Raw genomic sequence first — 14,665 nt, forward strand, 5'->3', positions numbered from 1 at the left:
ACAGCAAATGACGGTGGTATCAATATACATTCCTCCCAGTACCCAACAGTGCCAAGAAAAACTATGTGACCTCCTCGAACAGCTCCCACGTCCTATGTTAGTGCTAGGTGACTTCAATGCTCATCACATATGCTGGGGATCCAACAAATCGTCCGCACTAGGTCAATTCATCGCAGAAAAAACGTTGGAAGAACACCTAGTTATACTTAACAATGGGTCGCATACACGAGTCGACCCAGCCACCGGTGCTACTTCAGCTATCGACCTGTCAATCTGCTCCGTTACTGTGGCCTCGAAATTCACCTGGCGAACGCTTCCAGATACCTATAACAGTGACCACCTGCCAATAACCGTTTCCATCCCCGGGTTCTCACATGTTCCAACAAAAAGGCGACAATGGATTTATGACCAAGCGGACTGGACAGCTTACGAACGATTGACCGCCAACGCCATACAACCGGGCGTCGAAATGTCAATCGACCGTTTTGTCGATCATTTGATCACTGCAGCAAACACTGCAATACCCAGAAGCAGCGGAAAGGTCGGACCTAAGGCAGTTCCTTGGTGGTGTCCGGAGGTAAAAGCAGCCATAAAAAGTCGAAGAAAAGCACTCAGAGCACTGAAGCGTATCGAAATGGAGGACCCACGAAAACCTGAAGCACTGAAAAGCTTTCAGGAAGCGCGGGCAGCAACAAGAAAATCAATCCGTGATGCCAAACAACGATCGTGGGAGGAATTCGTCGCGAAAATATCCCCAAACTCCACTGCATCGGAAATGTGGCAGACAGTGAACGCATTAAGAGGAAAACGTCAGCATCGCCCAGCCGTCATTAAACGTTCAGCTGGCTACACGGATAATGCAGAAGAAGTGGCTGAAGAACTAGCAGAGCATTACAGCGCAATATCGGCAACATCCAGCTACCCTCCTTCGTTTCAAATTGAGAAGGAAAAGGCCGAACGAAACCGTTTCAACTTTTCACCCGAGACCGACGGCATCTATAACTCCGACTTCACTTTGAATGAGCTTGTATGGGCGCTCGACAGAGGACGAAGTAATTCTACAGGTCCGGATTCAGTCGGCTATCCAATGCTACAACGACTACCATTGTCGGTGAAAACTGCTTTATTGGAGCTTTTCAACAGGGTTTGGCGCAGTGGCGTATTTCCATCCTGTTGGCGAACTGGAATTATTGTGCCAATCCCAAAGCCGAATTCGAGCGACACAGGTCCATCTGCTTTCCGACCGATCACGTTAACGAGCTGTATGGCGAAGGTATTCGAGCGGATGGTGAATCGACGGTTAACTACCGAGCTTGAATCGAACGGGCGGCTAGACACTCGACAACATGCCTTCAGATCCGGCCGAGGTACTGACACATATTTTGCGGAGTTGGAGAGGACATTACCCGACCGTGACGAGCACTGTCTGATAGCATCGCTTGACTTGGCTAAGGCGTACGACACCACTTGGAGATACGGCATCCTGCGAACATTACGAAAGTGGCAGATACGCGGAAACATGATAAACATGCTCACTAGCTTTCTTTCAGAGCGAACGTTCCAGGTAAACGTCGATGGGCATTTATCGCGCAAGCTGCCGCTGGAAAATGGTGTACCACAGGGTTCTGTGCTCTCAGTTACCCTATTCCTCGTAGCAATCCAACCTATCTTCCGGGTGGTTCCGAATACCGTGACAGTGCTATTGTACGCCGATGACATCCTTCTTGTAGTGCGGGGCAAAAAAGAACAACCACTCTATCGGAAACTACAGTCAGCAGTAAAAGCCGTTCATAGATGGGCGAAAAGTGTTGGATTCACGATATCAGCAACAAAATCCAGCATCTTTTCATGGTCAACGGACTTCTTTGTTACAAATCGGCTCCGCCATTGTCACTTCGCGACTATTGTATGGGATGGGACTCGTTAGTCGGGGCGGAGATGTCGTCACCAAAACTCTCGCGCCCGCCTACAACAGAATGGTAAGATTTGCATCTGGTGCATTCGTTACAAGTCCGATCTTAGCCATCATGGCCGAAGCAGGCACCTTACCATTTGATCTCCTCGTTCTCCAAAGCATAACCCGATTGTCCATCCGTTTGTTGGAAAAAAGCAGAGATAATGCGGATCTCCCACTAGTACGTCGAGCTTCCGAAGAACTGTCAGAGGTGATCGGAATGCCCTTACCAAATATTTGTACTCGAACGCGACTAGCCACCCGAAAGTGGTACGAGCCCAAGCCCCACGTCGTGTGGGATATCAAAAGAAGTGTGAATGCCGGAGATCCCTCTGAGGTGGTCCGTCCTGTCGTTCAGGAGCTCCTGAATGCTCGCTTCAGCAACTCAACGGTTGTGTATACTGACGGATCGAAAGACAACGACGCAGTAGGCGCGGGAATGTTTGGAGAACATCTCCAGCAGTCGACTGGTCTTCCGCCACAGTGCAGCGTGTTCTCAGCCGAGGCGTTTGCAATTAAAACAGCGGTAACTTCGTACTACACTTCCAACGATCTGCTAATAATGACAGACTCAGCCAGTTGTTTATCGGCAATTGAAGCTGGCACGTCCCAGCATCCGTGGATCCAGGAGATTGAAACCATGATACGACATCGTCCAATCAATCTGTGCTGGATTCCAGGACACGCTGGAATTCGCGGGAATGAAGAGGCAGACCGCCTCGCAGGAGAAGCCAGGGGTAATGCCCCTTTGCAAATAGCCATTCCGGGAGCAGACGCCAACAATCAGGCAAAATCAGCTATCCGAAATCACTGGTACCGTCGATGGTCTGCATCCACTGAAGTGAAGCTTCGCGAAATAAAATTCGATACGGTAAAGTGGACTGACCGCGAGAGTTCGGCTGATCAACGAGTGCTCACCCGGTTGCGAATAGGGCATACCCGATTGACGCACGACTTCCTTTTGAAGAGAGAAACCCCACCAGTTTGCGACTGCTGCGGGGTAACCGTAGATGTACGTCATATAATTCTTCAGTGCCGAAAACACGACGATGCTAGAAGGATGCACAACATCGATTCGACCAGCCTGCGAGTGGCTCTAGGCAACGACGGGGACACCGAAGACAAACTGCTAAGCTTCCTCAAGGAAACTAATTTGTACAAACGAATATAAAAATACTGAATTGTAAATTATTATGAGATGTTAATACGAGTATAGAAACCAATTTTCTTCCGACACGAATGCACCCTTAGGTGTAAAGTGTCGTTAATAAACAACAACAACAACAACAATTATTATTATTATTATTATTATTATTATTATTTCATCTGAGTTGGAAACACCGTTCCGTACGGTACATACAACGCGCATTCGTAAATTTCATACCGTGTTTTTCCGTGTTTTTCGCGATAACCGCGGTCCAATTTACGACGAATAGACGAGTGAAGTTGTTCTCTAGTGGTGAACAGTGAAAGATTGACGCAAATCGGTGAAGAAACGGCTGAAAAAAGTGAATTTTTAGTTTTGCCCACGCGGTGCTATAAACAAACAAACAGCCATCGCTGTGCCTACCCGCGTGGCTGCCCGGCCAGTTCATTCACTTGCTGTAGATGCCAGTCGTGAGAGTGACGGTGCCCTGAACGGGAGATATTTTTGAAGACGTAAAAAACGTGAAAAGTTTTGGAAAATTTGGAAAAAAATTTTTTGACTTGTTATTTGGTGGTAGTTGAGTATAATACAGTGCGTATTAAAAAATTTGGACGTTACAGTGCGTACCAAAAAAGTTGGAACAATAAAAAGGGCGGAATCCATTAAGTGCGTTTTTTCTTGGCGAAATTCATTCAGTTCGCTTCTCTTGGCTGTGTAGAAGTGGAAAACAAGCAGTAGCGACACTGCTCACCTACAGTGTGTCCCAAAAGTGTGGGAACACTTCGAAAAAGTCGACGTTGAAGGGGCAAATAAGGTAAGATCTTTCCTTTTCTTCACCTTTTTGTCCATTTGGGGTTGGTATCGGGTGACCGTGCCACATAGCAGTTTCCAACGTCTGGTGGTGTGATCCAAGATGGCGGCCGCTAGTAGCGGTGACCCGGGAGGGTCAAGCAAAAGAAGATTACCGGAGTATATGGACCCGACGAACAAATTCGGCGAATTGACGTTTCTGCAGCTGACAGGTAAAGACGGTGTACCTTTGCCAAGAAACCCGTTTATCATTGGAAAATCGGTTGAGGTTGCCGCTGGAGGTCCAATCGAAGGTGCGAATACCGAAGCTCAAGGGACACGGTATACCCTTCGAGTTCGGAACCCCGCCCAAGTTGCTAAGTTGCAGAAAATGAACCAGCTCATTGACGGCACTGAAGTAGTGGTTGAAGCCCATCCGAATCTGAACGTAAGCAGATGCGTAATTTCCTGCTACGATCTGATTCATATGGAAGAGAAGGATGTTTTACAGGAAATCATAAGCCAGGGAGTGATTCGTGTACAGCGAATTACACGAAAGGAAGCCGAGAATAGAGTAAATACGCCAGCGCTAATATTGACCTTCTGCAAGACCACATATCCGGAATACATAAAGATCGGTTTGCTTCACGTTCCTACTCGCCCATACTTCCCGAACCCGATGCTTTGTTATGGATGCTTCAACTACGGCCATACACGCGTTCGATGTCCCAGCGATGTTTTAACTGCTCGAAAGATAAACACGGCGAAGATAAATGCAAAGAAACGGCGTACTGTCGGAATTGTGAAGGCGATCACCAACCAACTAGCCGCGAATGTCCTGTTTATAAAAAAGAAATGGAGGTCATAAAAATAAAAGTACGCGACAATCTAACATTCCCGGAAGCACGCAAACGAGCGGAACATCTAAGTAAAGGCAGCTATGCTCAGGCCACAGCACAACCGAATGAGATCCTTAGCAAGCTGAAAGAGTTGGAACTGGCAATGAAGAAGAAGGACGAAACGATCGCAAAACTTCTGGCGGAGACCAAACGAAAAGACGAAAAAATCGAGCAAATGTTGGCGTACATCCATCAGATGAAACAACAGTCCGCCAGCCAAGAAAAACCACAACACAACAAAGATCAGAAGCAAACGAGCCAACCAATCCGGCCTGTGACGAGATCCAGGAACAACTCACCAGCGATAACTACGGACTCAAAACGAGGAAGACCACAGAAACAACACACCCCGTTCAGCAAACCAACGACAACCTCACCGGATAACCTAAGCCCACCACCAAAAAGAACCGCTGCCACTACCACCAACGAAACTATGGAATATTCAGACGATGAAATTGAGATTACCGAGACGCCTCCTAGCCAGCCTCTTCGATAATTCTCATTTTCATCAACGTTTGGATACCAACGACAACCCACGCACGAATGCTGACCACGAGATAGATCGGTTTGGAAGAGAGGAAAGTGTAGTACTCCTTCCAACGCAAGTACAGCAGGATGAAGGAACTATCCGGGCCGTCATACCCCAACCCGTTGATAGTGAATTCACCTCTGTGGCCGATAGGAACACCGATTTCACCACTACAACTTGCGAACCAGTAAACAAAAGAATCCCGAGCGACGAACAGAAGGAGATCAGCAAAACTACACGAAGCCTTTCCCCAGTGCCGACTGCAGTCGGTGTTTTTAAACATGATAGTGTAGTTTGTACGACAGCGGTTGGCACTGCGGGGCTTGACCCTCCACAGGTCAGTTCTGACTTTGCCAAACCTATTACGGATACTGCTGCGCTAAATTCCTTTACAGAGTCGACTAACATCACCGTACCCATACATCTCTGGAACCAACCATTGCTTTCACCTGGAGAAGGCATATCTACAGGAATGTTCCACGTTGGCTCAGCAACTCTAGCGTCGAAGCAGCAATCAACGAAAACTACACGAAGTCCTTCCCCAGTGCCGATCGCAGTCGGTGTTTTTGAACATGATAGTGTAGTTTGTACGACAGCGGTTGGCACTGTGGGGCTGGACCTATCTCAGGTCAGTTCCAAGTCTGCTAACCCTTTCACAGATACTGCTGCGCTAAACGTTTTTACAGATCCGGTTGGCAACACTGTTCTTGCTGAACCTTGGCACCAACCGCTGCTTTCACCCGGAGAAGGCACATCGACAAGACTATACCACAACGAATCAGCAACCCGATCGTCGAAGAAGCAATCCACTAAAACTACACAAAGTCTTTCCCCAGTGCCGGTCGCTGTCGGTAGTTCTGGAAGAAATCGTGTAGTTGTTTCGACAGCGGCTGGCACTGTGGGGCTAGACGTCCCACAGGTCAGTCCAATATCGCTTCATCTACGCGCAAATGCTGCTGCTGCTTCCTCTGTTGCAGATGTTACCAGTTCGAGTCCAACGAGTAACCGGTTTGGTGAAGAAGAGAAGAAAGTAGCTTCCCCACTTCATAATGAAGGGATCGACCGGGGGGAAGAGGACTGTCCCTACCTCCCTGATATACAGTCCTCGCAATTCTCCTCCTGGCTTTCCGCCGGCGAAGATACATCGCAACATCACAACCAGTACCAGAGTACCGATCGTTCCGTGGATATCAGCACACGCAACGTGCCAGCTGGACATCGAAGGTCTATTTCGTCTTTATCATCGTCTTCGTCAACGACTTCCGCCAGACGAGATAGTAGATGTTTCGCACTTCAGTGGAACATTCGGGGGCTGCGAACCAATGTCAGCGAGCTTAAACAGCTCATCACTGAATACGAACCGAGCCTAATAGCACTACAGGAAACCAAAGTGGACAATCGAGTGATCCCAGCCGACTTCATTGGCAAGAACTATACTCTGTTGCTTCAGACTGGTAGCTGTCGACACTGGCAACACGGAGTGGGCCTGGCCATTAGGGATGGAGTGCCCTTTGAGCGGATTGACGTCGATAAGGATATCCAAGCGATCGCAGTTCGGGTTCAACTACCACAGCAAATGACGGTGGTATCAATATACATTCCTCCCAGTACCCAACAGTGCCAAGAAAAACTATGTGACCTCCTCGAACAGCTCCCACGTCCTATGTTAGTGCTAGGTGACTTCAATGCTCATCACATATGCTGGGGATCCAACAAATCGTCCGCACTAGGTCAATTCATCGCAGAAAAAACGTTGGAAGAACACCTAGTTATACTTAACAATGGGTCGCATACACGAGTCGACCCAGCCACCGGTGCTACTTCAGCTATCGACCTGTCAATCTGCTCCGTTACTGTGGCCTCGAAATTCACCTGGCGAACGCTTCCAGATACCTATAACAGTGACCACCTGCCAATAACCGTTTCCATCCCCGGGTTCTCACATGTTCCAACAAAAAGGCGACAATGGATTTATGACCAAGCGGACTGGACAGCTTACGAACGATTGACCGCCAACGCCATACAACCGGGCGTCGAAATGTCAATCGACCGTTTTGTCGATCATTTGATCACTGCAGCAAACACTGCAATACCCAGAAGCAGCGGAAAGGTCGGACCTAAGGCAGTTCCTTGGTGGTGTCCGGAGGTAAAAGCAGCCATAAAAAGTCGAAGAAAAGCACTCAGAGCACTGAAGCGTATCGAAATGGAGGACCCACGAAAACCTGAAGCACTGAAAAGCTTTCAGGAAGCGCGGGCAGCAACAAGAAAATCAATCCGTGATGCCAAACAACGATCGTGGGAGGAATTCGTCGCGAAAATATCCCCAAACTCCACTGCATCGGAAATGTGGCAGACAGTGAACGCATTAAGAGGAAAACGTCAGCATCGCCCAGCCGTCATTAAACGTTCAGCTGGCTACACGGATAATGCAGAAGAAGTGGCTGAAGAACTAGCAGAGCATTACAGCGCAATATCGGCAACATCCAGCTACCCTCCTTCGTTTCAAATTGAGAAGGAAAAGGCCGAACGAAACCGTTTCAACTTTTCACCCGAGACCGACGGCATCTATAACTCCGACTTCACTTTGAATGAGCTTGTATGGGCGCTCGACAGAGGACGAAGTAATTCTACAGGTCCGGATTCAGTCGGCTATCCAATGCTACAACGACTACCATTGTCGGTGAAAACTGCTTTATTGGAGCTTTTCAACAGGGTTTGGCGCAGTGGCGTATTTCCATCCTGTTGGCGAACTGGAATTATTGTGCCAATCCCAAAGCCGAATTCGAGCGACACAGGTCCATCTGCTTTCCGACCGATCACGTTAACGAGCTGTATGGCGAAGGTATTCGAGCGGATGGTGAATCGACGGTTAACTACCGAGCTTGAATCGAACGGGCGGCTAGACACTCGACAACATGCCTTCAGATCCGGCCGAGGTACTGACACATATTTTGCGGAGTTGGAGAGGACATTACCCGACCGTGACGAGCACTGTCTGATAGCATCGCTTGACTTGGCTAAGGCGTACGACACCACTTGGAGATACGGCATCCTGCGAACATTACGAAAGTGGCAGATACGCGGAAACATGATAAACATGCTCACTAGCTTTCTTTCAGAGCGAACGTTCCAGGTAAACGTCGATGGGCATTTATCGCGCAAGCTGCCGCTGGAAAATGGTGTACCACAGGGTTCTGTGCTCTCAGTTACCCTATTCCTCGTAGCAATCCAACCTATCTTCCGGGTGGTTCCGAATACCGTGACAGTGCTATTGTACGCCGATGACATCCTTCTTGTAGTGCGGGGCAAAAAAGAACAACCACTCTATCGGAAACTACAGTCAGCAGTAAAAGCCGTTCATAGATGGGCGAAAAGTGTTGGATTCACGATATCAGCAACAAAATCCAGCATCTTTTACTGTAGCCCGAATGCCCGCCGTGAGCCCACGCAATCCATCAGGATAGATACAGTAGCTATACCATCACAAAATCAACTGAAAACCCTCGGTATCACTCTCGACAGATCGCTGAACTTCAAAGCGCATTGCAAGCTAACGAAGAAGGCATGTGAATCCAGGCTGCGTATCCTGAAAATGATCGGAGCAAAGCTACCACGTGGTCAACGGACTTCTTTGTTACAAATCGGCTCCGCCATTGTCACTTCGCGACTATTGTATGGGATGGGACTCGTTAGTCAGGGCGGAGATGTCGTCACCAAAACTCTCGCGCCCGCCTACAACAGAATGGTAAGATTTGCATCTGGTGCATTCGTTACAAGTCCGATCTTAGCCATCATGGCCGAAGCAGGCACCTTACCATTTGATCTCCTCGTTCTCCAAAGCATAACCCGATTGTCCATCCGTTTGTTGGAAAAAAGCAGAGATAATGCGGATCTCCCACTAGTACGTCGAGCTTCCGAAGAACTGTCAGAGGTGATCGGAATGCCCTTACCAAATATTTGTACTCGAACGCGACTAGCCACCCGAAAGTGGTACGAGCCCAAGCCCCACGTCGTGTGGGATATCAAAAGAAGTGTGAATGCCGGAGATCCCTCTGAGGTGGTCCGTCCTGTCGTTCAGGAGCTCCTGAATGCTCGCTTCAGCAACTCAACGGTTGTGTATACTGACGGATCGAAAGACAACGACGCAGTAGGCGCGGGAATGTTTGGAGAACATCTCCAGCAGTCGACTGGTCTTCCGCCACAGTGCAGCGTGTTCTCAGCCGAGGCGTTTGCAATTAAAACAGCGGTAACTTCGTACTACACTTCCAACGATCTGCTAATAATGACAGACTCAGCCAGTTGTTTATCGGCAATTGAAGCTGGCACGTCCCAGCATCCGTGGATCCAGGAGATTGAAACCATGATACGACATCGTCCAATCAATCTGTGCTGGATTCCAGGACACGCTGGAATTCGCGGGAATGAAGAGGCAGACCGCCTCGCAGGAGAAGCCAGGGGTAATGCCCCTTTGCAAATAGCCATTCCGGGAGCAGACGCCAACAATCAGGCAAAATCAGCTATCCGAAATCACTGGTACCGTCGATGGTCTGCATCCACTGAAGTGAAGCTTCGCGAAATAAAATTCGATACGGTAAAGTGGACTGACCGCGAGAGTTCGGCTGATCAACGAGTGCTCACCCGGTTGCGAATAGGGCATACCCGATTGACGCACGACTTCCTTTTGAAGAGAGAAACCCCACCAGTTTGCGACTGCTGCGGGGTAACCGTAGATGTACGTCATATAATTCTTCAGTGCCGAAAACACGACGATGCTAGAAGGATGCACAACATCGATTCGACCAGCCTGCGAGTGGCTCTAGGCAACGACGGGGACACCGAAGACAAACTGCTAAGCTTCCTCAAGGAAACTAATTTGTACAAACGAATATAAAAATACTGAATTGTAAATTATTATGAGATGTTAATACGAGTATAGAAACCAATTTTCTTCCGACACGAATGCACCCTTAGGTGTAAAGTGTCGTTAATAAACAACAACAACAACAACAATTATTATTATTATTATTATTATTATTATTATTATTTCATCTGAGTTGGAAACACCGTTCCGTACGGTACATACAACGCGCATTCGTAAATTTCATACCGTGTTTTTCCGTGTTTTTCGCGATAACCGCGGTCCAATTTACGACGAATAGACGAGTGAAGTTGTTCTCTAGTGGTGAACAGTGAAAGATTGACGCAAATCGGTGAAGAAACGGCTGAAAAAAGTGAATTTTTAGTTTTGCCCACGCGGTGCTATAAACAAACAAACAGCCATCGCTGTGCCTACCCGCGTGGCTGCCCGGCCAGTTCATTCACTTGCTGTAGATGCCAGTCGTGAGAGTGACGGTGCCCTGAACGGGAGATATTTTTGAAGACGTAAAAAACGTGAAAAGTTTTGGAAAATTTGGAAAAAAATTTTTTGACTTGTTATTTGGTGGTAGTTGAGTATAATACAGTGCGTATTAAAAAATTTGGACGTTACAGTGCGTACCAAAAAAGTTGGAACAATAAAAAGGGCGGAATCCATTAAGTGCGTTTTTTCTTGGCGAAATTCATTCAGTTCGCTTCTCTTGGCTGTGTAGAAGTGGAAAACAAGCAGTAGCGACACTGCTCACCTACAGTGTGTCCCAAAAGTGTGGGAACACTTCGAAAAAGTCGACGTTGAAGGGGCAAATAAGGTAAGATCTTTCCTTTTCTTCACCTTTTTGTCCATTTGGGGTTGGTATCGGGTGACCGTGCCACATAGCAGTTTCCAACGTCTGGTGGTGTGATCCAAGATGGCGGCCGCTAGTAGCGGTGACCCGGGAGGGTCAAGCAAAAGAAGATTACCGGAGTATATGGACCCGACGAACAAATTCGGCGAATTGACGTTTCTGCAGCTGACAGGTAAAGACGGTGTACCTTTGCCAAGAAACCCGTTTATCATTGGAAAATCGGTTGAGGTTGCCGCTGGAGGTCCAATCGAAGGTGCGAATACCGAAGCTCAAGGGACACGGTATACCCTTCGAGTTCGGAACCCCGCCCAAGTTGCTAAGTTGCAGAAAATGAACCAGCTCATTGACGGCACTGAAGTAGTGGTTGAAGCCCATCCGAATCTGAACGTAAGCAGATGCGTAATTTCCTGCTACGATCTGATTCATATGGAAGAGAAGGATGTTTTACAGGAAATCATAAGCCAGGGAGTGATTCGTGTACAGCGAATTACACGAAAGGAAGCCGAGAATAGAGTAAATACGCCAGCGCTAATATTGACCTTCTGCAAGACCACATATCCGGAATACATAAAGATCGGTTTGCTTCACGTTCCTACTCGCCCATACTTCCCGAACCCGATGCTTTGTTATGGATGCTTCAACTACGGCCATACACGCGTTCGATGTCCTGGTCCCCAGCGATGTTTTAACTGCTCGAAAGATAAACACGGCGAAGATAAATGCAAAGAAACGGCGTACTGTCGGAATTGTGAAGGCGATCACCAACCAACTAGCCGCGAATGTCCTGTTTATAAAAAAGAAATGGAGGTCATAAAAATAAAAGTACGCGACAATCTAACATTCCCGGAAGCACGCAAACGAGCGGAACATCTAAGTAAAGGCAGCTATGCTCAGGCCACAGCACAACCGAATGAGATCCTTAGCAAGCTGAAAGAGTTGGAACTGGCAATGAAGAAGAAGGACGAAACGATCGCAAAACTTCTGGCGGAGACCAAACGAAAAGACGAAAAAATCGAGCAAATGTTGGCGTACATCCATCAGATGAAACAACAGTCCGCCAGCCAAGAAAAACCACAACACAACAAAGATCAGAAGCAAACGAGCCAACCAATCCGGCCTGTGACGAGATCCAGGAACAACTCACCAGCGATAACTACGGACTCAAAACGAGGAAGACCACAGAAACAACACACCCCGTTCAGCAAACCAACGACAACCTCACCGGATAACCTAAGCCCACCACCAAAAAGAACCGCTGCCACTACCACCAACGAAACTATGGAATATTCAGACGATGAAATTGAGATTACCGAGACACCTCCTAGCCAGCCTCTTCGATAATTCTCATTTTCATCAACGTTTGGATACCAACGACAACCCACGCACGAATACTGACCACGAGATAGATCGGTTTGGAAGAGAGGAAACTGTAGTACTCCTTCCAACGCAAGCACAGCAGGATGAAGGAACTATCCGGGCCGTCATACCCCAACCCGTTGATAGTGAATTCACCTCTGTGGCCAATAGGAACACCGATTTCACCACTACAACTTGTAAACCAGCAGACCAAAAACCCACGATCGACAAACAGAAGGAGATCAGCAGAACTACACAAAGTCTATCCCCAGTGCCGACCGCAGTCGGTGTTCGTGAGCATAATAGTGTAGTTTGTACGACAGCGGTTGGCACTGTGGGGCTGGACCTTCCTCAGGTCAGTTCTAATAGCGTCAACCACCTCGCAGATACTGCTGTCCTTAACATTTTTACAGGTTTGACTGGCAACGAAGAACATATCCATGCTTCACCTCCACCTCTGACTTCACCCGGAGAAGGTCCATCGAGAGACCCGCATCGAGACGATGTTACCAGTATGAATCCAAACGTGAGAAACCCGTACCGAGATGACTCAACTAGCAGCACGACTCTATTTTCGAAGCAGCAAACAACAAGAACTACACAAAGTCTTTCCCCAGTGCCGGTCGCTGTCGGCAGTTCTGGAAGCAATCGTGTAGTAGTTTCGACAGCGGCTGGCACTGTGGGGCTAGACGTCCCACAGGTCAGTCCTATTCCACCTCGCTCACGAACGGATTCTGTTGCGGTTTATCCCGTTACAGATGTGACCAGCACGCATCGAACGAATAACCGGTTTGGGGAAGAAGAGAAGAAAGTAGCTTCCCCACTTCATCACGAAGGGATCGACCGGGGGAAAGAGGACTGTCCCTACCTCCCGGATATACAGTCCTCGCAATTCTCCTCCTGGCTTTCCGCCGGTGAAGGCACATCACAACAGCAGCTCCAGAACACCAATCTACCAACCACGTCGAGGAACCCTATCGGCGAGCCAATACGATCTCGTAGACGTTCGCCATCAACATCGTCTTCGTCAGCGACAATCACCAGTCGCAATAGCAAAAGTTTCGCACTGCAGTGGAACATTCGGGGCCTCCGCTCCAATATCGATGAACTTAAGCAGCTGATCGCCCAACACGAGCCAAAACTGATAGCGCTACAAGAAACAAAAGTGGACAACCGAGTAGTTCCAGCAGATTTCATCGGTAACAACTATACCCTGCTGCTGAAAACTGGTAGCTGTCGATACTGGCAACAAGGAGTAGGTCTGGCCATTCGGGATGGTGTACTTTTCGAACGAATCGATGTCGACGACAATATACAGGCAATCGCAGTTCGGATCCAACTGCCACAACAAATGACGGTGGTATCGATCTACGTCCCTCCCAATACTCAACAGTGTCAAGAACAGCTGGGTGACTTCCTCGAAACGCTTCCACGTCCAGTGCTGGTACTAGGCGACTTTAACGCGCACCATATTTGCTGGGGTTCTACGAAATCTACCGCACTAGGCCACTTCATCGCCGAAAAAACGCTATCGGAACGATTACTCATCCTCAACGACGGATCGCACACTCGGATCGATCCAGCTACCGGTATTACTTCGGCTATTGACCTCTCGATCTGCTCAGAATCGGTGGCTTCGAAATTTGTCTGGCGGACACTTCCGGAAACCCACAGCAGTGATCATTTTCCCATCCTCGTTTCCATTCCCGGACTGTCGACTATCCCAACGAAAAGACAGAAATGGATTTACGACCAAGCAGATTGGACAACCTACGAGCGATTGACCGCCAACGCTATTCGACCGGGCGTCGAAATGTCAATCGACTGTTTCGTTGACCGGTTGATTAGAGCAGCAAACACCGCGATACCTCGCACTACCGGCAGAGTCGGTCCCAAAGCGGTTCCGTGGTGGTGTCCGGAGGTGAAAGTAGCTATCAAAAATCGGAGAAAAGCACTTAGGGCACTGAAGCGTATACCAGCAGAGGACCCACGAAAAGCGAATGCACTGAAAATCTTCCAGGAATCACGGGCAGCAGCAAGAAAGTCTATCCATGACGCCAAGAAAAAATCATGGGAAGACTTCGTCGCGAAGATATCTCCAAGTTCAACTACGTTGGAGATGTGGCAGACAGTGAACACGTTGAGAGGGAAACGCCAACACCGCCCAACTGTCATCAAGCTGTCCAATGGTTACACGGATAAGCCAGAAGAAATAGCTGAAGAACTGGCGCAACACTACAGCGAAAGATCCGCAACCTCTAGCTATTCGTC

At 48.3% G+C, this 14,665-nt stretch overlaps 2 protein-coding genes across 2 annotated transcripts; both read left to right on the plus strand.

Moving 5' to 3' along the window:
- Positions 1–2,027: 2,027 nt before the first annotated feature.
- LOC131687665 (uncharacterized) lies at positions 2,028–3,125 on the plus strand. Its single transcript, XM_058971762.1, has one exon. The coding sequence runs from the start codon at positions 2,028–2,030 to the stop codon at positions 3,123–3,125; it is 1,098 nt and encodes a 365-aa protein (XP_058827745.1).
- A 5,281-nt stretch (positions 3,126–8,406) lies between these two features.
- On the plus strand, positions 8,407–10,209 carry LOC131687666 (uncharacterized). Its single transcript, XM_058971763.1, has one exon. The coding sequence runs from the start codon at positions 8,407–8,409 to the stop codon at positions 10,207–10,209; it is 1,803 nt and encodes a 600-aa protein (XP_058827746.1).
- The last annotated feature ends 4,456 nt before the right edge of the window (positions 10,210–14,665 follow it).

Source organism: Topomyia yanbarensis, chromosome 3 (assembly GCF_030247195.1).
Source record: "Topomyia yanbarensis strain Yona2022 chromosome 3, ASM3024719v1, whole genome shotgun sequence".
NCBI lineage: Eukaryota > Metazoa > Arthropoda > Insecta > Diptera > Culicidae > Topomyia > Topomyia yanbarensis.

What these genes read in the sequence shown, in the direction of transcription:
- LOC131687666 (XM_058971763.1), top strand. Translation starts at nt 8,407, where the DNA reads ATGATAAACATGCTCACTAGCTTTCTTTCAGAGCGAACGTTCCAGGTA.
- LOC131687665 (XM_058971762.1), top strand. Translation starts at nt 2,028, where the DNA reads ATGGCCGAAGCAGGCACCTTACCATTTGATCTCCTCGTTCTCCAAAGC.